This window comes from Rhineura floridana, chromosome 10 (assembly GCF_030035675.1).
Source record: "Rhineura floridana isolate rRhiFlo1 chromosome 10, rRhiFlo1.hap2, whole genome shotgun sequence".
In the NCBI taxonomy this organism is placed as follows: Eukaryota; Metazoa; Chordata; class Lepidosauria; order Squamata; family Rhineuridae; genus Rhineura; species Rhineura floridana.
In genome coordinates, this window is record NC_084489.1 from 48,235,512 (window position 1) to 48,261,849 (window position 26,338).

At 41.2% G+C, this 26,338-nt stretch overlaps 1 protein-coding gene across 8 annotated transcripts in view; it reads left to right on the plus strand.

The window, feature by feature from the left end:
• THSD7A (thrombospondin type 1 domain containing 7A) overlaps window positions 1-26,338 on the plus strand; it is a 421,600-nt gene that overhangs the window by 298,791 nt on the left and 96,471 nt on the right. For all 8 annotated transcript variants that reach the window (XR_009758098.1, XM_061586309.1, XM_061586305.1 and 5 more), the window contains 4 exons: window positions 4,998-5,189; window positions 18,009-18,243; window positions 20,335-20,450; window positions 23,642-23,774. Coding sequence is in view for 7 of the 8 variants with exons in the window: in XM_061586309.1 (XP_061442293.1) it covers window positions 4,998-5,189; window positions 18,009-18,243; window positions 20,335-20,450; window positions 23,642-23,774 (676 nt within the window). In the remaining variant the exon portion in view is untranslated. The remainder of the gene's footprint in view (window positions 1-4,997; window positions 5,190-18,008; window positions 18,244-20,334; window positions 20,451-23,641; window positions 23,775-26,338) is intronic.

A 26,338-nucleotide genomic window follows, 5' to 3' on the forward strand; every position in this document is an offset into this window, starting at 1 on the left:
CATATTTTCAACACAGGGATTTTGCAAGCACTGGCATGATTTCCCCATAGGTAAAAGAACCTCTCTTTCTCTCCATTCCAGCTGCTAACATTTCCTCACACTGTATTGCAGCCACAAAGTAAAATACCTCCTCTTTCCCAGCATGCCTGTTTAGATGGCTTTTACATTTTTTATGAAATGAAAATAAGACCAGAGGCTTGGTGGAAATAAAATATTACCGTTAACATGATATGTTCATCAGATTTCCTAAGCACCTTTGACAAATAAGCAATTATTTTTCAATATTGACATCTGTCTTAAATGTGATAGTTGAATATTGTATTTTTGAAAAAGCAAATGTTTTGTTGTACTACAGCCTTATATTTTATTGAACATCTTGATGTTCAGTGATGTGTCTGAGATTAGCTATTATGGTGGAACGATTGACCTAATAAACTGATCATGATCATAGCATAATGAATTATCTCTTTCAGTTCTCTTTTGATACTACATGAACCCCAGAGAAGTCTTGAAGGATAAGCCATACATAATACCATTGAAGTTTTTCACCCAAATAACCCGACATTCTGTTGGAAACCCTCTCATAAATAGGAACAATCCATTTGCTCAAGAGATTTTAAGTGTTCACTATATGGCTGTCTGAAGATGAAATTGAACCACATCTTTTCTATTCTTGACATAAGAGTTTTAAAAATTTTCCCCAAAAAGTCTTTGCTGTCCTCACAAAAGGTCAGCTCTTAAAAGACTTGTGGGAATAGTACTTTGCCTTTGGCTCCCTTGGGATCCCATGTTTCTCTTAAGTAGTTTGGGACTGTATCTTCAATCAGATGCATTTAGATACATCTCCTTGCTTCAGCTAAAACTATTTCTTTGCTGTCCTTGAGTTTTTTGTAACAGAGACGTGGATAGTTGATTTTCCTCAAATATTTCCAGCTCTTTGACAGATTTGTCAAATATCTGAGAGGAGAATGGAAAGAATGCTCTACATAATCCCAGTCTTCCAAGATGTGCTTGGTTTTGGCATTATTAACAGAGAATTGCCCTATTAATCAATGAAGTTTTCCAACCCACATCTAGACAAATTACCTGAAAGTATGTCCCATTGATTTCAGTGGAACTGTTGTTACGAAGGGACCTTGAACTTCTTCATGAGCAGAGCTCACTAGAAATGCAAGTTCCCCTATAAAGAGAGCAGCAGGATCTTTTGCTGGAGTTACCTGCACGTCACCCCCCAGGGCATGTATAATTTTACCCTTAACCCAATGAAACATACACAGAAAGTAAAATAAAGAGTGGTTTTATTAAGAGAGGAAACAATGGAAAATATTGCTATGTACAATTACAATTTTAACAATGAACAGCTTTCTAACTATTATTCATTCATTCAGCAACACTGGATAGACTAAAGTAAACAGACTAACCCTATGAACATTTTCACATTAAGCTCATCCACACAGAAAGAAAAATAAAAGAAAATCCCCAGAATTTGCATATACCTGTCCTGGAGAGTTGCTCTAAGACTAAGGGTGAGAGAGACTTTTGTATCTAGCCCAATGAGCCAAAAAGCTCTGCCCTTGTGTAACCAGCGCTAGATTTTAAAGTTGTCACTCAAATCCTTAGCTCTGAAATTGTCCCAAAGATGCTAGCATGCGTTGGTAAGAAAAGCAGCTGTTGGAGCCCTTCAGAAGAGGAACTCCTGACCCCTCCCAACCCCTCATGTTTTATACCCATTTCTCACTAAACTGACTCCAATGTAAATGTGACTAGGAGGATGTGAACCAACCCATTTCCTGATAAGTTCCCAGATAATAGGTGTGACCTCCCTGCTGTAGATTCCTGATGATTCCTAAAGGTTAAGAATTGTCCTAATCCTTACGTAAAACCGTTTCTTTCTTTGAAAGGAGCGTCTGATTCTTCCTGGGTGACATTCCCCAAATTTCCATAGGAGTCAGGAAGTCTATACCATCAGGTTTGCAAGATATGTACTCAAGAGGTCACAGAGGGGCTGTCTCCCAGGAATCCTTGCTCTTGCCGGCTTTCCAAACTCTGGTTCACTGAGATGAATCAAAGATTAAAAATTCCCAATATTTGATTCCTCATTACACTCTGGCTAAATCTACACATTATACAAGCCATGGAAATACAACCAAAATGTTAAGAGCTTCCTCATTCAGTGGCTGCTATTGATGGGGATAGGGAAATTTACAACAATTTTAAATTGTTTTAAATTTTTAAATTGTGTTTTAAATTGTTTTTAAAAGATGTGTTTTTAATGTTTTTAATTATTGTAAACCGCCCAGAGAGCTTTAGCTGTAGGGCGGTATATAAGTACAATGAATGAATGAATGAACGAACAAATAAATAAACCAACCAGATTTGGCAACGTGCCCATAGTTTTCTTAATATATATGTAAGGAGCTGTCTCCTTATTCCAGTCTTAAGCCTTCTCTGGCCCGATCATTGCCAAGTGTGAACACTGGCAGGCCAGAAAACTGGCTGGCGTGGTGACAGGACAGAGATGGGAGTATTGGCTCCATCCTTATTGGCTAAGGAAGGCCCAAATAAACAGCAAGAGGGGGAGCAGCATCCATATAAGTGGAAGTTCCATAGCCTAAGGACGCTAGCAGCTGGAAGCCTTTGCCACCATGGGGGAGGAAAGCTAAACAAAAGAGAGATAAGTATTCTGGATCTGGGAGGAAAGAAGTCAGACAGAGACTATGAGTGATGGAACTCCACAGCTCTATAGTGGAGGAGAGTAAGAGAGAAAGTAAACTTGAGGACTCTGTATGAATTGACTAAACAAAATGACTGAACAGTATTTTTTGAAACTTCATTCTGAGAAGAGGCTGGGATTTCCTGTGGGGATAAGCAGCCTTACTAGGTATCCTCTAAAATCCTGAGACAGACTTGGGTCTCTGAAGAAACCTAGACTGCTGAAGGCTGCAACCCCTTTTAAAGGGCAAGTAAACTTCTGTACAATCTAGAAACAGGCTGCCAAGAAAACAAAATAAAGCCTGAAGGACTTGAAGCAAAGGGGGCAAAGTTTTTGTGTTGCTAACTGTAATGTTTGCAATCTTAGAGGCAGCTGTGGAAACTTCAAATGAAGTACTTTGTGGGTTGTCCCAATGACTTCCATGTAACTTGCTATCTGAGTTAGTTGAGAAATTTCCCATAATTGACTTTGCAATCATAAGCACACTTATTCAAAAATAAGCAGCACTCAGCTCAATGGGACTTAGTTATCAGTGTGTATAGGATTGCACTGTAAGATGCTGCTGTTGTTGATGTCTCCATTATATAGTTACAAGGGATGGGGAGGAAATTTGATTCAGTTCACATTTAAGGATGAATCTACCTAATTCGGACTTTCCAAAACAATACCCAAACCAAAACACAGCCATCCTTCAAAATTTGAACCTATCTAAATTTTGTAGTGCAGTTCTCCAACCAAGCTATGTGTGCAAAATGCATATACTAGGTTAACATATGCATATATTATTTATTTATTTATTATTTATTTAATTTAATTTATATACCGCCCTAAGCCCGAGGGCTCTCTGGGCGGTGTACATAACAATAAAACAATCAGAAAATATATAAATACAATAATACAATGGAATCAAATCAAACAGACGTAAACAAAAATCAAAGCAGCTGCGAAATACATCAATAAATATTAATAGTACACATTAAAATGCCTGGGAATATAAAAAGGTTTTCACCTGGCGCCGAAAAGATATTAATGAAAAATAACTTACAAAAATGCATTATATTCAGGAAAATTCCTTTGCAAATATGTGTATATTAGGAAAAATTCATCACATTCAAATGCTGATGAATTTTCATGAGGACTTTAACAGAAATCACAAACTGATGTGAATATGTGGAGAACTGAATGAATTTCAGATTGAAAAACAGAGAAATTGGAATTGACAATTTTCCCATCCCTAACAGTTGTCCACACACTAGTAACCTCCAGGCTGGATTACTGTGATGCAGTCTATGTGGGGCTGCTCTTGAGGTTGGTCTGGAAGTTGCAGCTGGTGCAAAATGCAGTGGTGAGTCTGCTCACTGGGGCAGGGAATTGCCAACATGTCACCCCGCTGCTGAAAGAATTGCACTGGCTGCTCATTTGCTACTGGGCCAAGTTCAAGGTTCTGGTTTTGGCGTTCAAAGCCCTATACAGCTTGGGACCAGGATACCTGAAAGACCTTCTTACTCCTTATATACCCAGTCGATCACTGTGCTCTGCAGGTGAGGGCCTCCTGCAGATACCATCTTATCAGGAGGTCCGTTCTGCACAACATAGGAAACGGACCTTTAGTGTGGCGGCACCTACCCTGTGGAATTTCTTCCCCTTCAATATTAGACAGGCTGTTATCTTTTTGGCGCCTGTTGAAGACTTTCCTCTTTCAACAAGCCTTTTAAGTTGAGACCTATCCCAATCTGTGTCTGTGCTGGAATTGCTTTTTAATATGTTCTTAAACTTTTCTTTTTAAAAATGTTTTTAATCTGAGATGTTTTGAAAGCTTTTTTTAAGTAATGTTTTTGAAGATGTTTTGTTTTAATGTATTTTAAAGTTTGTTTTTATGATGTTTTAACGTTTTTGGTGCTTTTGTTTGCCGCTCTGGGCTCCTGCTGGGAGGAAGGGCTGGATATAAATAAGAATAAGAATAACAGTTACTATATACAGTAAAATAATTCCCACCCAGTGTATTTTTCTTCTGTTGTTTAAATATGTTGTATAAATATGAATCTTTCCTTCATCACCACTTCAGCTCAGTTTTAAATTCATGAGGCTATCTTAAATATTTTGGCATATTCTTACAGCATCAAGCTATAGCGACACAATCGCTTTGATAACTAATTGGTTTACATTGGGTTTTTCTTTTACAAAACAATGGAATCTAATTTATATGTGAGCCCATCTGGGCTAAGACTGTTCAATTTAAGTTAAATTAGCAATGATAGACTGCTACTGGCCTTTTCTTTCCCAGGAGAAGAGGTTGACAGACAGCTGTGCAGAGATGCTATCTATCCAGTCCCCATCGTCTGTGAAGTTCCGTGCCCGAAGGATTGTGTACTCAGCACATGGTCTGGATGGTCCTCCTGCTCACACACCTGCTCGGGCAAAACCACAGAAGGAAAACAGATGCGTGCCCGTTCCATCTTGGCATATGCAGGTGAAGGTAAGGTCATCCCTTTCAGCAGCCTTGGCATATGATTACGAATTCTTAATGTTATCTTTTGAAAATTAGCAGGAAGAGTGGGGAGTGATTATAAGGAAAGCAGAGCTTTAGCATATTGTTTTCAGTATAATACTCTGTTACTATTGGTATTTAAAAATACTAATCCATGCTTGCTAATTATATTTTGCATTATTGTTTCTGCTTTATCACATTTAGAAGTAAATTGGGTTGTTTTTTGTTTTTAAATAATGATGATTTAAAAGACATATGGCTCTTATTTTCAAATTAAATTGGGCTGCGGACCCTGATGCTACATATGGACACTTGCAAGGTCTCAGGGAACAGATTAGATGTGAGTCTTTAAAATAGTTAGTAAGGTTGGCATTGCAACTGACGTCCATGAATTCAGGTGTTCCATGAAGAGCTGAACAACATGCATAAGCAATGTGTAGGGCTCTGCTTGTAACTGATGTAGTGGACGAAAGAGCCCCTATTCTATGTCTCGGTAAACTGTAGGAAAACATATTGAAGTTGTTCTAATTTAAATCAGAATAATATCTCCAAGTTATGCAGTATCAGTCCTGGACTCTAAATGGACTTTCCAGCCACCACAACCATGAAAATAACTGCAGGCCTATGACAAGTCAGATCCATGTGAAGGTTTGTGCAGTTATCTTTCATTTTAATGGGGCCTTTGTGGAACACGTCCCTAGTTAACTGTATCCTGAATTTGTGGAATGCCCCCTCCTCATTCCACTTGGATAACAGAAGTTCTGTTACATATACTTAACATTTCATGGGCCACACATAAAAATAGAGCTTTTCTATAGGTTACCACAGACAGTCAACCAGCTCCAAGGTAGTGTTGAGGCGGGAATTAACCACAGGATAGGCTAATATACTGTATCAGTATTGACTAAATAACCCATCTGTAAAGGGCTTGATGATTAACAGCTATAATTTCCTGGCATTTTGGAGCTTGAGTGAACATGGGAAGTCCTTCACACATCATGTTAAACTGAAAGGGTTTAGTTAATTGAATATGGTAGCAATGTCAGTGTCTAGAAGTGAGCACAAAGCCAGGTTCCAGTAAAGAGAAATTAAGGTAAAACAAAACAAAACTACAAAAAACCTCAAACCAAGCACACCAAACAAACAAACAGACAAACAAAACACCCTATGATGGAAGTGTGTTAAAAATTAGTCTTATGGGTTTGCTTAGGTAGTTCACAATTTTCTTGGTAGCTGCTGTTTGTGTAAACCACACAGAGAACAGTGTTGGATGTGTGGTATACAAATGTCATAAATAAATAAATAAATAATAAATAAATAAATATTATGGATGGGAAACTTCTGGTATCACTGTGTAAAAGTATGATACAGTATATGAATAATAAGTAATTTTATCAAACATAGTTATGCATGTGATTAAGCAGTTTTCCTAAACTTGGACCTTAGGGACTGCATAACATTTATGAATAAAAGATCTTTCAGAACTGTAATATCATTTCCAAAGGAGCTGACATGCCACTTTCACTTCTCAGATTAAATTCCAAAATCAAACTGTATCAGTTTAGATTATAATGTTTAGGCTTCACTTCAATCAAATCTGTTGTCACCGTAATGCCAGTAAATCCATTATGTAATTTTGTCATGTACTGTCTGACAAAGGATGACTCTCTTCACCTTCAGCACTGCATGGCAATGTTCCAGCAGAACATATTATGTCATTGTTTCAATGGGCAGCAACCTGTTGGAGGGCATTATGTGATTTAGAGAGCCAGTGTGTTGTAGCAGTTAAGAGTGTCAGACTGAGACTTCAGAGGTCAGGGTTCATATTCCTGCTTGGCCATGAAGCTCACTGGGTAACTTGGGCCAGTCACTGTCTCTGAGACTAACCTACCTCCCAGGGTTGTTGTGAAGATGAAGATAAAAGCGGGCAAGGGAGAACAATGTTTAGATGCCACCTTGAGCTCCTTGGAGGAAAGGTGGGATGTAAATGTAATGATAAATAAAATAAATAGTGGATGATTGTTGTCTATGTCCACAACTTGGTTAGCAAACAACAACAACAACAAACCCAGGTGTCAATATTAACTCTTCATGTATGTAACCCTTTCATGGACAGTAACTTTAAAAGGAGCTTAAAGTTGTAAACACTATGCTGAAGGGGAAGGAAAGAGGAGAAATTGCTGAATTACATGTAGGGATGTCAGAGCATTTTGATCATTTTCTGTGATCCCCCTTCATTTGTCCTGTCAAACCATTCCTCAAAACAGAACAAAGATCCACAGTTAAATTCACAGATCTGTGAATCTTTTTCAGGATTAGTTCAACCATTGTACTTAGGTGGTGGACAAAGGACTTGTTTTTTCTTTTTCCTTTCTTTGTTTCTTTCTTTTTAAATACTGTACAGCTGCTTGGAGAAGATTGTCTCTGCTGCACCAGGTTAAAAACACTTTAAAAGTAGTGCAGAATGTGACTATACACCATTTCTTGTGTAATCGGCTGTGCCTACTGGCCTGTGTGTGTTGTTTAATGCCAAATGGCTACACAATAAGACCACACTCATCCATTATTTGATCGTGAATGAAGGTGCTCATTTGGTGTGCATTACTGAGACCTGGGTGGGTGAGCTGGGAGGGGTTGATCTGACCCAGCTTTGCCCACCTGGATACTTGGTGCAACACCAGCACAGGCTGCAGGGATGGGGGAGGGGAGGAGTTGCTGTCATCTACAGAACTTCCATCTCTATCACCAGGAAACCACACTGTCTTGGAGCTGGCTGTGAGGGCCTGAGCTTGGTGTCAGGCCAAGGAAATGGTAAACTAGGGTTGCTGCTGGTGTACCATCCACCCTGCTGCCCAGCAGCTTCTCTGACTGAGCTGGTGGAGGCCATCTCCGCTGTGGTATTGCAGGAGCCCAGAATGGTAGTCCTGGGTGATTTCAGTGTCCATGCTGAGGCTGCCTCTAGTGCTCTGGCTCAGGACTTCATGGCCTCGGTGATGACCATGGGGCTCTCTCAAGTTGTCACCAGCCCGATGCATAGGGAAAGGCATACTCTCGATTTGGTTTTTGCCCGAGATGGAGGAAGGGGGTGGTCTGGAGATAGGGGGGTGGATGTCACCCCACTGTAATGGTCAGATCACTTTCTGGTGAAGTTTAGAGTTATGGCTCCGATCCTTCCCTGCAGGGGTGGTAGAGAGATTAAAATGGTTCACCCCCTGAGACTAATGGAATCCACTGGGTTCCTGAATACCCTAGGGGAGTTCACAGTAGATAGAGCAGGTGACCCTGTTGAAGGCTTGTCACGCTGTGGAACAGCGAGGTATGTCGGGCTCTTGACACAGTAGCCCCTGAGTGCTCTCTCCGGCATTGGGGATCCCGGTCTGCACCTTGGTACGCCAGTGAGCTAAGGGCAATGAAACAGGCTGGACCATGGCTAGAGTGCAAGTGGCAAAAGATGTGCTGTGAGGTTGATTGGGCATGAGTAAAACATCATAACTGTGCCTACAGTGTGGCGGTGAAGAAGGCCCACTTCTCTGCCTCCATCGCATCTTCAAGTAGCCGTCCAGTGGAGCTTCTCCATACTGTCAGGGGTCTGTTGACATCAACTCCAGGAAATTAAGTTTTATACCCTTCGCAGGTCCACTGTGAATTGTTTGCAAAGCATTTTGAGGGTAAAGTTGCTTGCCTTCGTAGCAATCTTGATGCCCCATCCACATTTACTGTAGTCCCCAAGGAGGTGTTCAGTCCAATGTCTGCTGTAACTTCTTGGGAACAGTTTCAGTTGATGCGGCCTGATGACGTAGACAAGGTGCTTGCGATGATGTGGTCATCAACGCGTCCTCTTGACCCTTGCCCTTCTTGGCTTATTAAAGCTTGCTGAAGGGGTTTGACCGAGTGGATCCAGGGTGTGGTCAACATATCATTGCAGGAGGGAGTGGTTCCAGCCACCCTGAAAAGAGGCCGTGATTCGACCACTCCTGAAAAAGCCCACCATGGACCCATTGGTTTGTGAAAATTACCGACCAGTTGCAAATGCCCCCTTCTTAGGGAAGGTGATTGAGAGGGTTGTGGTGCAGCAATTGCAAGTTGTCCTGGATGAAAGATTATCTTGATCCATTTCAGTCTGGGTTCAGGCCTGGTTATGGGACTGAATCAGCCTTGGTCGCCCTGATGGATGACCTTTATCAGGAGGACAGGGGAGTATGACCCTGTTACTGGTACTTGATCTCTCACTGGCTTTTGATACCATTGACCATGGTATCCTTCTGGGCCAACTGGTGAGATGGGTATTGGAGGCACTGTTTTACAGTGGTTCCGATCCTATCTCCAATATCGTTTTCCGAGGATAGCATTGGATGATTATCTTCCAGCCCCCTGGCATTTGTGCTGTGGAGTGCCACAGAGTACCATCTTGTCCCCTGTGCTGTTTAACATCTATATGAAGCCGTTGGGAGCAGTCATCAGGAGATTTGGGGCAAAGTGTCAGCAGTACGCTGATGATACGCAGCTCTTTTTCTCTGTAACATCTGAATTGGGAGAGGCCATGCAAACCCTGGACCACTGCCTGGACTTGGTGGTGGGCTGGATGAGGGCGAATAAACTGAGTCTGAATCCTAACAAGATTGAGATGCTGTGGGTTGGTGGTTCCCGAGTTCAGATAATTGCTGCCCATTTGCTACTGGGCCAAGTTCAAGGTTCTAGTTTTGGTGTACAAAGCCCTATACAGCTCAAGACCAGGATATCTGAAAGACTGTCTTACCCCTTATATGCCCAGTCGATCACTGTGATCTGCAGGTGAGGGCCTCCTGCAGATACCATCTTATCAGGAGGTCCGTTCTGCACAACTTTGGGAATGAACCTTTAGTGTGGCGGCACCTACCCTGTGGAATTCCCTGCCCTTAAATATTAGACAGGTGGCATCTCTGTTATCTTTTCGGCACCTGTTGACGACCTTCCTCTTTCAACAAGCCTTTTAAGTTGAGACCTTATCCCAGTCTGCGTCTGTGCTGGAATTACTTTTTAATATGTTTTTAAACCTTTTCACTTGCCTGAAATCTATATGGCTGCTTCCTGATCCTTCTTATAGTCTTGTCCATGCCGGCCTGGATTATACATTTTTTGAAGGAAGCTTTTTCTGAAGTCTTATCACCAAAGCAATTTTAAGCCTCAAAGCATTTTGCTGATTAAGTACTCTAATGAATCTATTAATGCTTTGATAGAAGATTAGCAACATAGTTCCAATTAATATTCAGTGTGGGTGTATGGGTATGCTTCTTCAGCTGTTAATGGGTGTTAAGACTGATTAATTTTAATTAATTAATTACAAAAGGAGCTGGTTGGGATCCTGTATATGTAAGAGAAAGATTGTCCTCTAAAATTGCTGAATGTAAGAAATTTAGTTGTTTTGTTTATATCACTAGTCCTTTTGACTTGCTGTGTCCTGACACAGAATGTGGTTCTAAACCCATTGACTAGTGGCTAAGTCCTATTGAGATCAGTAAGATGCTGTGTTTAGGATTGTTTTTACAGCTTCAGTGTTGTGTGAAGTAGTAGCCATTCCCAGATTTATAACACAGTGCCCTTGATTAAGGGAATGTATTGATGAATCTATTATCTCAGAAAGTGTAAGCAGTCCTGAGAACAAACCAAATGTCTCTATTGCCTTGATGAATCAAGATCTCCTGGAAGCATTCTAACATATACCGGTTTCCATGTGCGGCTTGCCCATGGCTCATTGCCAATAAACATTTAGCTGAAATTCCATGTGTGCAGAACTTAGAAAGGGGGACAGAAATAGATGCAGAGATACACAACTAAGGGGCAAAACTGGTAACTTAATTCGGTTAATGACATTATCCTGCTAAATTAGTCTGTGGCACCTTAAACACTTTTTTCTTTTGGCATAAGCTCTTTAACCTAGAGTCTACTTCAGTGATTCTCAAACGGTGCGCCCAGGCACACTGGTGTGCCCTAAGAGGTGGCTAGGTGTGCCTCAAATATTATGAAAGTATATTTTAAAAATGAGAAGGATAAGTAATAGTTTTCTATAGTTTATTTTTATTCATAGTTTAAAATATATTAATATATTTTTAATTTTGTACATGAAGTGCGCCAGAAACTTTTTATATGTTTTACAGTGCGCTGCAAACCAAAAAAGTTTGAGAACCACTGGTCTACTTTATCAAATGCATGAAATGTTTTCTCAATGGTGAGAATAACTGTTCTCACTCACTCACTCATGTGGGTACAGAAAGAAATAGTAAACAATGGAGCCAAAAGGCCACAAAATACGAGAGGTGAAATCTGTGATTTTTATTTGTTTATATATTTATTTATTATTTGATTTATATCCCCCCGTTCCTCCCAGTAGAAGCCCTGGGTGGCAAACAAAAGCACTAAAACTCTAAAAATCTTCTAGCTCTCCAAAATTACAAGTGCTTGCTAAAGTTCACAGTGCTGTGACATAGCTGTCTAATCCTTCTCCTTCCTGCTGATTTCTTGTAAAGAAATTATATCTCTCCACTGTCTCATTGCACTTTGGAGAACAGTAGGCCTCCAAAGCTGCCAGCAGAGCAGTTAATGTGGAGTCAGCTTAAGGCTAGTACAATTTTTTCTCTCCTGCTCCCAGCAAGGTAAAATAAAAGTTTCACTTTCCTACTTTCTTCTTCTTCTTCAGGTATGACCAGATCTATGTAGAGCTCAAACTCCTGTTTCCAGCAGGTCCATTCCTGAGCTAGGCTTTTAGCTGCAAAATCCAGGGCCCCTGGAGGTTTCAATCCATGTGCCATGTTTCCTTGTTGTGGGAATCACTCCAGAAATTCTTAGAGAACCTCTGCCACAATGTTTCATTAGTCAATGCACTTGCAGGCGTTAGGTTAGAGGCAAGATCTTTATTCAGTTGAAAATGGTATCAGGCCTCAGTCAGAACTGCCCCTAGCTGCAGAGAGAACATGGGTGGGGCCCTGTCCCTGACTTCCTGTCCCAACACTTTCTGTTTCCTTTCTAGGACCTGAGTCTCTCTACTTAATTCTATAGCTCATTATACAGTAGGTGCCACTACACTACAGGTCCATTTCCTATGTTGTGCAGAACGGACCTCCTGACAAGATGGTATCTGCAGGAGGCCCTCACCTGCAGAGTGCAGTGATCGACTGGGTATATAAGGGATAAGGTGGTCTTTCAGGTATCCAGGTCCCAAGCTGTATAGGGCTTTGTACACCAAAACTAGAACCTTGAACTTAGCCCGGTAGCTAATAGGAAGCCAGTGCAGTTCTTTCAGCAGCGGGATGACATGTTTATTTATTTATTTTATTACATTTATATACCGCCCCATAGCTGAAGCTCTCTGTTGACAGTACCCTGCCCCAGTGAGCAGTCTTGCCATCACATTTTGCACCAGCTGTAGCTTCTGGACAAACTTCAAGGATAGCCCCACATAGAGCGCATTACAGTAATCCAGCCTGGAGTTTACCAGAGCATGGGCAACAGTGGTCAGGCTATCTTGGTCCAGAAACGGCTGTAGCTATCTTACTAGCCAAAGCTGGTAAAAGGAACTCCTAGCCACGGAGGTCATGTGGGCCTCTAGCAACAAAGATGGATCCAGGAGCACCCCAAGATTATAGACCTGCTCTTTCAGAGGGCATACGGCCCCATCCAAAGCAGGCAACTGACCAATTATCTGAACTCGGAAACCACCGATCCACAGCATCTCCATCTTGCTAGGATTCAGGCTCAGTTTATTGGCCCTCATCCAGCCCAACACTGAGTCCAGGCAGTGGTCCAGGGCTTGCACAGCCTCTCCCGATTTAGATGTTACATAGAAATAGAGCTGGGTATCATCAACATACTGCTGACACCTCACCCCAAATCTCCTGATGACCACTCCCAAGGGCTTCATGTAGATATTAAACAGCATGGGGGACAAGATGGTATCCTGTGACACCCCACAGCACAACTGTCAGGGGGTAGAAAGACTATCACTCAGTGCTATTGTCTGAAAACAACCCTGGAGATATGATCAGAGCCACTGTAAAACAGTGCCTCCAATACCCATCTCACCAAGTCAGCACAGAGTGTATCAAAAGCCAACCAAGAGATCAAGGATCAAGGATAACAGGGTCACACTCCTCCTGTCCTCCTGATGAAAGTCATCAATCAGGGTGACCAAGGCCGATTCAGTCCCATAACCATGCCTTAACTGGGGTTGTAATGGGTCAAGATAATGTTTCATCTTAGACTACTTGTAATTGCTGCGCCACAATCCTCTCAGTTACCTTCCCTAAGAAGGGGGCATTTGCGACCAGCCGGTAATTGTCGCGACCATGTCAAGAGCCCAACATTCCTCGCTGTTCCACAGCATGACAAGCCTTCAACAGGGCCACCTATTCTATCTATTGGGAACTCCCCAAGGCATTCAGGAATCCTGTGGATTCCATTCGTTTCCGGGGGTGGACCATCTTAATCTGTCCACCATCCCTGCAGGGGAGGATTGAAACCATAAGTCTAAACTTCACCAGAAAGTGGTCTGTCCATGACAATGGGGTGACATCCACCCTCCTATCTCCAGATCACCCCTTCCTCCATCTGGAGCAAAAACCAAGTCGAGGGTGTGCTCTACCCTTTGCGTCAGACCGGTGACAACTTGAGAGAGTCCCATGGTCATCATGGAGGCCATGATGTCCCAATCTGGAACGCTAGAGGCAACCTCAGCATGGACATTGAAATCACCCAGGACTATTGTTCTGGGCTCCTAAAATACCACAATGGAAATGGCCTCCACCAGCTCAGTCAGAGAAGCTGCTGGGCAGCAGGGTGGACGGTACACCAGCAGCAACCCTAGTTTACTGTCTCCTTGATTCGACACCAGGTGTAGGCCCTCACAGCCAGTTCCAAGACAGAGTGGTTTCCTGGTGATAGAGATGGACGTTCTGTAGATGACAGCAACTCCTCCCCCCCTCCCTGCAGCCTGTGCTGGTGCTGCACTGAGTATCCAGGTAGGCAAAGCTGGGTCAGATCAACCCCTCCCAGCTCACCCACCCAGGTCTCAGTAATGCACACCAAATCGGCACCTTCATGCACAATCAAATCATGGATGAGTGTGGTCTTATTGTGCACCAATCTGGTGTTAAACAACAACATACACAGGCCAATGGGCACTGCAGATGAGCATTGAGGAACCCATCCATGAGAGGAGTGGGAGCAAGGAACAAGGCGCAGATAGCCTTGCCCTTGTTTTCTATGGTAGTTCACCACCTCCCCATGGCCATACTTCCCTCTATCCGTGATCACTGAAATTGGGGTGGCATCACCCATGTTCCTCCTAACACTCCTCCTAAACACCTGATATGGACGCAAGAGTCCACCAACAAAACCTACCAGTAGGCCTCTCAGAGAATTGGGAACAGTCAGACCCACTCAATATTTTTCACACAGGGCACATCTACTCTGCCCTGTCTCACACCCAGGGTTGACCAGGCTTCTGCCAGTTGCAGACTCTCACTATGAAGGCATCTGGCAACTTTTTCCTGTCATTCTGTCCACTACAGAGGCCCCCATCCTGCACAGGAACTACACATGCACCATACGCCCTCTCCACTACCAATCTCCTCTAGATTGGTTAAAAAGAAAAGGAAATAGAAGGGGTAGTGCTGTCACTCTCGGAACTCCTGAAGGGGCAACCCCTTCAGTGGCGGCCCCACTGGTGGCCAGAGCTTGGAAAAGTTACTTTTTTGAACTACAACTCCCATCAGCCCAATCCAGTGGCCATGCTGGCTGGGGCTGATGGGAGTTGTAGTTTTAAAAACTAACTTTTCCAAGCTCTGCTGGTGGCACACCCGCTGCCCAAGGGTAGCCGGGCTTTTATGCCTCCTGACCTAGACAGGAGCTGACGCAAGAGGCTGCAAGATTAACTGCAGCCTCTCTCTGGAGCCAGGGTCAGGCAGGGGGTCCCAGTTCTTGCAGCACTTACCAGGGACTTCAGCTGTCTCAAGAGAAAGCAACCCAGAGGAGTGAGCAAGCAAGCACCCAGATGCTCAAGTACTCACTCCCAGGGCAGGTCTTCTCCAGTCCCCCCAGTGCTGCAGCTGTTCCAAGGACCAAAGGGCAGCCGGGCTTTTCTGTTTCAAGTGTATACAAGACAGGCCCAGTGACCATTCATGAGAGAAGGAATTTGTGATAGCACAACTGACAAGCTTTCTTTTGCTAAATGAACACCTGTAATGGGAGAAAGTCTTGGTCTCAGTCGAGTCCTAAACAAACTTGCTGACTAATTCTAGTTCAGAGGTGTCGTGCTACATGCCTCCTTTGAATCTCTTAGTTGAATAAGGGTGGTTTTCTCAACCTTCTCAATTTGGGCCTTTTTTTCTTTTTTAGACGAATGCCCTGATAACACATGCACATGCGCGCGCGCACACACACACACACAAAGTAAGTGTTAGTACTAATTGCCTCTGCAGCCACAATGCAGTGGGCAATATTATGGGCAGTCTGAATCCATGGTTTGTTGTACTGTTGCATTGTTAGGCTGCACAGCACTGCCCATTTGCCTCTAGAGCTGTTGAGGCGATACTCATGGGTAGACGTCCAGAGCTCCCAGTGGCCAGAAGCCTTCTAAACCCCCTCCCAAAGACTCTGCTAGCCAGTTTCTCTAGGCTTTTCATTTTTTAAAATTGCACATATTCTGTGTGCATTTCAAGAAGCTGGTCCCAGCTATTCTGCATTAGGTTTTTATTTTATTACCTTTGACATTGAGCACTAGACAGAACAGTTACTGTTAAGCAGCTTTAGTGTAAGAACCTAGCATGCCCTCTATGGAGGATTCAGTGCTGGACATTGAATATATTCACTAATATGCAAAAAACTTGCAGTTTAAGAATGTACCTATAGCCAACAGATATTTCTATCAAACTTTAAAAAGCAGGGAAATTGGACAGCTATAGTGAATGCACCAGGGGAGCAGGAGACCTGACCTCCTCTCTGAGATATTGGACTGCCCTACAAATTTGCCAAAATGCAAACACAATTTGGGTTGGTCTTTCACAATCCAATCCACTTTCTGTGTAGCTTGGAAGAATTTGGTAACGTGCCTCTGAGCATATGGTGAGTGGTGTTGAAAGGACTAAGCGTTCCTAACATGCTTAAAACTGAGATGTATTAACTAACTTCAGGAAAAATGAGTATTTCCTATTATTGCTGCTTAATTCAATCAGTTTTTATTTTGATTTGTGACATGCTCTGATATTCATTTGGACCTAGCAATGCTAATTATTCAGAACCATTAGATTATTCAATGCGGTCAGATATCAGTTTGATTCTGAAAGCCTCCATCCATGTTTTCTTTGCCGACTGAATTCTATCTAAGACATCTTAATATCCATGGGCCATAAAAAATAGATCACTTATGCCAGCAGTAGTTCTTTCTTTATACTAAATATGACTTAATGCATTCTTTTGATTTTAGCTAAATCTCAACAAACTCAAGCAGCACCAATCTAAGGAAATGTATTGCTTACTGTAAATAAAATCGAAGCGCTATGTGAAATTGGCCTGGTTGAGATGTAACATATCTTGGCTTATTAAGCCAACATGTGCTTTGTGCCTGTGATCTGCCCCTTCCCAGGATGCCATCAATGAAGATTTCCTGATTTAATTAACCACAATTTCCCATTATATCTGAATTTGGAAAGGATGGTCATCGGGATCAGAACAAACCAGAATCTGAAACCAACTTCAAACTGTTGTGTCAGATTCTGTTTTGTTCCAGTCCTGCCAACCTTAGTTTCCTGGCTTGGACATATTAGACAACTACAGCTAATTAATTCAGGATGTCATAGAGCTGGAAGGATCCTGGAGGTCATGTAGTCCAACCCCCTGCTCAATGCATGATTTGCAATGCAGGATGCAATTACAATATCCCTGACATATGACCATCCAGTCTTTGCTGAAATAACTCCAGCTAAGGACAGCCCACCACCTCCTGAAGTACTCTGTCCCACTGTTGAACAGTTCCTGTGATTAGAAAGCTGCTCCTACATGTTTAGCTGATTTCTCCTTCCCTGGAATTTCAACCCATTAGTTCTAGTGCTGGCTCCCGCTCCATCTTCTGTATGACAGCCCTTCAGATGTTTGAATATCTTTCTGCCATTCTCCCTCTAATCTTCAGTTCTCCAGGGTAAACATGCTCAGCTGTTTTAATCATTCTTCATAGGACTTGTTTTTTCCAATTATGGCGTGCTGACAACCATAGGAGAGAAGAGGTGGCGTGTGGGAGCACAGGTTTTCTGCATATTTCAGATTAATAAACTAAGGTGTATTACATCTAAAGGTATTTTAGGCCTCAACTAGTTTTGAGGTGGTAAACCTTTATTTGGGCTGCACCACTTCATATTGTAGGCGAGGGCCCACATGGCTGAATATTCTTTATTAAAAACAAATCTAGAAAGCTAGATTTCAGGGAGAAGGCTAGGCTGGAACCATTCTTCCTTAGTTTTGTATGTGTGCAGGGTTGATTTATTTTCAGTATAGAGGTGCATTCAGTCATGTGAACCCCTCTCCCACAGTTTAAAGAGACACAGCCAGTGTGACCAGTGGTCAGAGGTGATAGCAATTGTAGTATGACAACATCCGGAGAGCTACAGGTTCCTCATTCCTGCCTTAGGGCTTATATATTTTACAACTTATTGTCTTAATTCAAATTTCATATCTTAGGAACGAAGAAGTGAATAAATTTATTTATTTAGCATGATTTCTCCAAGTATAGTTGCAATGCTTTTCCTCCCTTGCCACTGTGCACTTAAATGTTGCTTCTTCCAGGAGGAATACAGTGCCCAAACAACAGTATGCTGCAGGAAACACGCAACTGCAATGAACATCCTTGTACAGTGTACCACTGGCAGACAGGACCTTGGGGCCAGTGTATAGAGGATGTCTCTGTGTCAGCATTCAATTCTTCTACTAGCTGGAATGGAGAGGCCACTTGTGCCGTTGGGATGCAAACAAGGAAAGTCATGTGTGTGAGGGTCAACGTGGGACAAGTAGGACCCAAAAAGTAAATATAGATATTCTGGTACCCAAGCTTTGGTTGTTCAAAGCTCATAATTATTTGCCTTTTCTATTTGTCTTTATGTAGCTCTGTTACAACATAGCCTACTTGTATAAATACGTTCTTCTTTGTCTGAATTTATAATAGAAATGAACATAATCAAATTACACTATTCCGGCTGATGAAATCAAAACATCTCTCAGAATTGTTTTTTGTTTCCAAATTAATATAACAGATCATTAACTTTAAATTTTGGTTTTTGAATAATTATACTATTGCTGTTTGAATAATGTAAATAATAAATTAATGACAGTATGTAAGGGATGTAGTCTTGAGAAGCAAAAAGAAAAACAGGAAAAGAAAAAAAGAAAGGTGTTCCTTGATCTCTTCAACCATCATGTTAACCTTACTTAATAAGTTTTTAAAGAGCAGAAGATGTACATGAAAGTATAAATGAGAACCGTGTTTTAAACTCCCCATAATAGAAAGGATTACTGTGATATGACAAAATCAATATTATTGGCATAACTTTCAAAGTAACACACTTTAGCTTATATTACTTCAGTTTAATTTGACCTTGAATAAGGTGGAAAGCCATAATTAGAGAGAATGGATAGATAGATAGATAGATAGATAGATAGATAGATAGATAGATAGATAGATAGATAGATAGATAGATAGATAGATAGATAGATAGATAGATGTAGATGTGATATAATCTCAGTAACTTGTTTTAAAGGCAATACAACAAGTAAAAACAAACAGTATGATCATTAGGGCTGCTTTCACACTACACTTTATTCTGTTATTCTGATAATTTCTTACCTAGTAATTTGCACATTATATTTGACCTTTCACATGACTTACAAGCTAGCTCCGGAATTCTAGTGGAATGTAGTGCAAGTTTAGCGCAGATTTCCATGATAAATGTTACCAGAAATAATCCATTAGCAAGGCTGCGAACCCGGAAGATCACGGGAGTTTTTGCTAGCTGCAGCTGCTCACATGACAGGCATCCCAGCATGCAGTGCATTCCCACCCTTTAGTCACATGAGGGTTTTTTGCCTGATGAAAATGTTACCAGTATTCCAGCATCAGCGCAGATAGCCGCAGCATTTCCTACACACACCCCTGTGTCAATACAACTAACATAATTTAAAAAGTCAGATCCTAAAGGGCGAGGGCTTGCATGGTGATGAGATGAGATCTTAGACCTCCTACACAGTGGGGAACAGTGTGCATGTGTATAATGGGTGAGGGACAAAAACAAGCCACTTGAAAGACAGTTGCGCGAAATGCCGGTATATCGGCTGAAGAAACTGCAGTTCCTTAACATAAAAGGTACTGAAGTGTGAAAGGGATTTTAGAAATCAGGACCTTTTTAATCCATTAAACTAAAGCAATCAGCTCCATGTGTGAAAGCAGCCTTTGTGAAATTTGGCATGACTTTGAATGATCACTAAGACATCGATTCAGATGGACAGCAGAGGTAGGAATAAGATGATGGATCCACCATATGATGTAAATTTTGTTTAATTTTTTTTTCATAGTCAGTGACACATGGTGAAATTGCAGCTCATCACCTCCTGGATGAATGTAGATATTATATGTTTCCCAGGAGGTGATTAGATGTGGGTTCCTCTTCCCATTCATGTACAAAAAAGAACAAGCCCTGGTCAATTATGTGATTGATACATTTGGTAACAGGACAAATTATGCAACTATTGCAAAAAGTACATAGGGAACAGAATTCCTTTTGGACCTCACTGTGATAATTAAAAAGTAGCTGTCATCGCTGTTGTGTCAGCATTCAGCCCTTCTTGTGACTTTTAATGAGAGACCCTCCTGTACTGTTGGAATACAAATAAGAAAAGCCATCTGTAGGAAAGGTCATTGTGGGAAAATTAACAGTATATAAGTTCCATTCTCCAAAACGTGGTTCTCCTAAACTCCTACTTGATTGATTTTATTCTTAGTCTACATATATTTCCCTGGCAACATGGTCATATCAGTATTATAGCTTTTGAGTGCCTGCTTTCAACATGACCTACCGCTTAATTTTCATTCTATCCTTTGTGTTGTCATTGCCCATTTTAGGTGTCCTGAAAGCCTTCGCCCCGAGACTGTTAGACCTTGCTTACTACCCTGTAGGAAAGATTGCATTGTGACGCCTTACAGCGACTGGACGCCATGCCCTTCATCATGTCAAGAAGGTAATGTTGTTGAGTATTTGTTGGTGGGTGGTGTCTGCACCATACTGTAACTAATGTAATGAGTTTCCAAGTTTCCAACTTGAATATTTCAATACGATGTAAAACAATTTCAGTATTCTCTGGATTGTGTCTATTGAGTCATCAAAGTTTATTTAAAAGAAGCTCAATTCTCTGTGGCTACTGTGTTAGTCCTCAACAGGTTTGGATTAAAAATAATTAAATGTAGATTGGGGTCAAAGGCAAATTGAGGGCCTATCCTGTGGTTTAACCACCAAGACTTTCTTTATCCTATTTGCTATGATGGACTCTTGATAGTTGTTTCCTTGTCACATGATAAGATGGCAGTAGCCCTTTCTCCAACTATGAAGAAAGAAATAATGCTGACAGCATGCACAGCAGGAGAAACATTATGACTCCCTGTATGCTTTGTGTGCAGAGGAAGAATGAGTAACATAAACAGCATCACTGTGCCCCAGAATATGCTTTGGCAGGCATAGAACATCTCTGTCCTTTAATTCAACATTCATGCTTTCAAAAGTTTCCAGACAATGAAGTCTTCAGAGAACTCTCTGCATAGATGGAGGTGATAAATGAACAGGAGATCCAATATATTTAAGGAGCCCCTGGATCAAGGTGTTGGATGTTACTTTGTGTGACAGTAATATTTTAATATGTAATCATTCAATTTCTATCTTGTACTTTATCATATATGATCTCATGGCGAGTTGCTTGTAAAATCACATTACCATTAAAATAGCAAAGATTGTATATATTAGAGGTTTCTTCCAGTGCAATCTCAGCAATACAGCAAGTGCATACTTACAATTTCAGAATTGGCTATCTAAACTCAGAGCTCCACAAAGGTCTGGGCAGAGAGATGTATCCTCAAAGTGTACTAAAAGTATACAGGGATCAAGCCAAATGCACCTATGTGGGAAGGGAATTTCACTTGAGGTGCCACCACAGAGAAGGCCCTGTCTCTTCACTGCAGAATGGACTTCACTGTGTGCAGGGACCATAAGAAGGGCTCCCTTACAGATCTCAGTAGATGGGTATACAGGGAGAGATGCTCTCTCAGGTATTTGAGCATTTAGGACTTTATATGTTAGCACTAGCACTTTGGATTGGGCATGGTAGCTTACAGGCAACTGGTGCAAGTCTTAGAAGATGCTTGGATAAATGTGTCTTCAAGATGCCAAGCTAGTCAATATACTTGCTGCTGCATTCTGCCCTAGCTAACTTCTGAACCATTTTCAAGGGTAGTCCTATATAGAACGGATTACAGTCATCTAGCCAGGAGACACTAGAGCAGCCTTTCCCAACCGGTGTGCCTCCAGATGTCAGTGGACCACAATTCCCATCTTTCCTGACCATTGGCAATGCTGGCTGAGGCTGATGGGAGTTGTGGTCCAACAACATCTGGAGGCACACTGGTTGGGAAAGGCTGCACTAGAGCATGGATTACTATAGCAATGTTATCACGGCCCAGGAATTGCCATAGATGGTAAAGCAGCTATAGCTAGGAAAAGGTCCTTCATGCCACTGGTGACACTTGGGCCTCCAGTGAAAAAATGGATCAAGGAGTACCCCCAGACTGTGTACCTGTTCCTTCAGCAAAGTGTAACCCCATCTAGAGCAGGCAATTTAGCCAAATCCTGGTGACATAGCACTTATATCTTGGGATTCAGCCTCAATTTCTTGGTCCTCAGGTAGCCCATAACTGCCTCCAGACAACAGTCCAGCGCTTGCCTAACCTATTCTGATAACACCAAGAAATATTGATGATACCATACCACAAAACTTCTAATGACCTCTCCCAGCAACTTCATATAAATGTTAAAGAACATCTTTATTTGTAAACAGCAATTTGAGGGCTTATGGTAGAAAACAGCACTAAGAAACAGTAATGTATAGAAGTTAATGGAAAACATATAAGGGCCCCACCTTCCAGCATAACCCAGACCATCAAACTATGCTGTGCACTTACAGATGTGATGCAAAGCCATCTGTAATCATTGCAACAATGTTTTCACAATTCCTTTTCTTACTTACCTTTCTTTGTCTTTCTTTAAACTCCCTGCATTTCAGGGAATAGCTTTATTGATCCCTTTTGACCTTAATCTGTCAGATAATTCTGTTGATTAGAAACCCAGCAGACAGAGATCTCTTACATTAGTATCAGCAATATGAATACAAAAAGTTTAAAATGGTAGGTCTGTGTATTTCACCTGTGAGTTCACTGTGCATTCATGACTTATACTCTTGTATACTCTTTGTGGGAGAGCCCGTTGAAATGAACAGAGAGCTTATGATGCAGCAGTACTTGATGAATGGCACCTTAGGGACACAGTCCAGAGATGCAGATGGCTTATGCCCTTTTATAAGGCATATAAACAATTGCCTGAGAGAAGCTTTCCTTAAACATAAGATTGATACACCTACCTAAAATGCCACAAATGCAGCCTTACCTTGGACCAATAAGTTTTGAATGCTTTTCTAATGCTGCTGCAATGACTTTACTCTTTTAAATGTAACATATTTATTTATTTATTTATGAGTTTTCTTTTCCTTCTTTCCTCTTCACTGCAAGTCCCAGGATGGGTTTCAGCCAGATGATCATACAATATTAAAATCCAATAAAACAATTTCTCCTCTACTGTGAGCAGAGACTAGATACACTAATTTTACCTAGTTGATGTGCTAGTTCTGGATTTAAATTTTTCAGTTTCTTTCTTATATCGTATAGTTTGTGCTGTGTTATACACCAGAAGTGTATTGGTATATTAGCTGAATAACAATTCATGTCATGCTGCCTTTATATTACAAACCCTCAGAAGAAGCTTGCATGCCTGTCTTTTTTGAAAGATGAATGTTGAATTTCTGAGCTAAGGGAAAAATTCATTGGTGCTGCTATCTTGGAGTGCCCAAATATATGAGGTACAACTTTCATGTATGTACAATGTGTTTCAAGACAGCATATTCCTTTTCATATACTCAAAAAAAAAAAAGGTTTCCCTGTCATAAGTTCTGCCAGGCAAGCTAGGTATCAGAAACATCTTTGAGAAGGTCTTAACTTTCTAGCAGCCGATCTGTATTTTACAGGGTCTTTCTGCAATCCAGCTGTGATATGACTGTCCAACTTGTAGAACAAACAATTAGAGAGTAAAATGCACTTTTACGTTCATTTTCAGGGGATGTTAAAGTAACAAAACAATCTCGGCATCGAGTGATCTTGCAGCTCCCTGCAAATGGTGGCCGTGACTGCCCAGATACTCTGTATGAAGAAAAAGACTGTGAACTTCCTCCTGCCTGCTTGTATTTCAGGTGATGCTTTGAATGGTAGAGGAGTCCTTTAATTTTCATCACTAGTAGACTTGCTCGCAAAACTAACTTGGTTTTGTGATAAGTTGGGGTGGTGGTTGGGGAGGGAATTATTCTCCTTCTGTGAGTAATCTGCCTCAGATGTTTTGTACTCCAGAACTTTCTACTTCTTGTTTTAGTGTGTTAGTTTCAACAAGTGGAATTTGCAACAAAAAATTGCCATGTGGAATGCTCCTGTTCAAAATGGAAATGGACTGCCTTCAAGTCGATCCCGACTTATGGCAACCCTCTGAATAGGGTTTTCATGGTAAGGAGTATTCAGAGGGGGTTTACCATTGCCTCCCTCTGAGGCTGAAAGGCAGTGACTGGCCCAGGGTCACCCAGTGAGCTTCATGGCTGTGTGGGGATTCAAACCCTGGTCTCCCAGGTCATAGTCCAACACCTTAACCACTACACCACACTAGTGAAGAACAAAAGATGAGCCCTGCTGGATTAGACCACTGGCTCATTTAGTCCAGCATCCTGTTCTCACAGTGGCCAACCAGATGCCTACTGGAAGCCCTCAAACAGGACCTGAGTGCAAGATATTCTATTCTGTTGGATACTCTATTCCATTTCCCCTCTCTCTTTGTTTTCCATTTTTCTTCCAATTGTAAGTCAGCATTGTATGTTCATTAAGCATGCTTAGTCTTCACAAGGCTATTTGGGGGGGTTTCTCCCATTTTTACAGTTCATTTTCTAAATATATTTTTCTAAACCTTGGGGTTCCATTGAACCTGTTGACATCTCCCTAGTGTGTGTGGAATGGATGGTGCCTTTTTGTCTGCAAAAGGACTGGCATGTGATGAATTGAGATTGCTGTTAGTATATCTGATGAAGTCTGTTGACATTATTGCAAGGTCATATGTTTGGTGGGGAAAGGAAATTTGTGTTATCTTTGGACAATGAAGCAGCTGGCTTTGCAAAACCTCTTCTGCTAGTCAGTGCAGATTTTGTCTGTAAGGCAGGCCTGCTGAAATATGACTGAAAATCATGTAGTTGGTACTCATTATTTCACAGTTTAGTGTAATCATATAACTGTCCATCTTTACATATTAATTAATAATTAATACAACACTCCAAATTAATTAATACAACACTCCAAATTTGGGGAGAAGTATTGAAGAGTTATTTCCTTGCCATTGTTTCCAAGATTTATTCTACATTTACAGCAGTTTACTCTAGCAATAACTTTAGCAGTAAAGTTTCGTTATGTGCAGGTACACAAAAAATTAACAGAAGTAGTTTAGTTCCCATTGGGTTAGCAGTGAAAACTATACAGAAAACACTTTACTTCTGAAGTTACTACTTGAGTAAACTGCTGTTGGGAGGGTAGATAGGAATGCCCCCTTAATTGCAATGCCAGTTTATCTCAGTGGGTTGGATTCAGAATAAATGAGTTGCACTTAAACCAATGGACTTCATATCATTATGCCTAACTTTTCACATTGATTTCAATGGGACCTATTTGTAAATGACTAATGCTGCAGTCCAATACATACTTACCTGGGAGTAAGTCAAACCCAATAGAGCTTACGTTTGAGTAGACATGTACTGGATTGCAGCCTTAGTTGGGATCCATACCTATATTTTTTGTAATTTAGTTGCTTAGTATCCAAATGGTTTCCTAGAGATAACTGAAAACCATTCAGATGGGATTTTTAAAAAATGTGGTTTTTTTGGGGGGGGGGCTTAGGGAAGATCTTGTGATGAAGGCCTGTCTGTTTTCACTAGAATACTCTTTGCTTGCCGCAATAATTGACAAGAAGCATGAACATATACTACCAATGGTTGTCTCTTGCTTCAGCTCAGGAACAAGCCTATGACAAGCAAGTCACACTTATGTTTTGTAGAGCAGGTAGAGCTGCCCCTCACTAGACTATCAGTGCTTGTTGCTGAAGCCACTGAATTATAACAGCTATGCCCACAGTAATTTCACCCCAAATGACTCAAGTCTTTTGGGATGACTGACAGAACAAGGCAGATAATAATAACCACCCTACTGCACTGTGAAAAGCCCTATGTATTCTCTCCTAAATGTATGTGAAAATATGTTGCAAATGGTAGATACTCTAGAAAATTTCAGGCATGTTTAAAAAAAATGAGAACTTGGAATTATGATCTTACTCTTTTTTGTTAAAGCTGTTGAGCACCACCAAGCATGTAGCCTTTTGTGTGAAATGTTTGTTTATGAGGCAGATACTCACAGGTATTTGAATAAATACTTGAAAAGCAATAAATAATTTAGTTGAATAGGTGTCTAAATAATTATGTGCTTATTTTGGCTATTTAACTGTGGCTTTCCTGCTGTTTTGTAATTCAGATTAATATTGAATTCATATTGTGCTGGACCTGCATTTCCCAAGTTGGTATAGGAAAGAACTTTAAAAAACCAAAACCAAAATCTGACATTAAAATGACCTCCATAGAAAACCACACTAGAAAGGGTTTTTCACTAATGCAAATTTAGAACTTCAAACCATAGCACAGATGCACATGTTTATCTGATGTAGTTTTGCATAACTCAG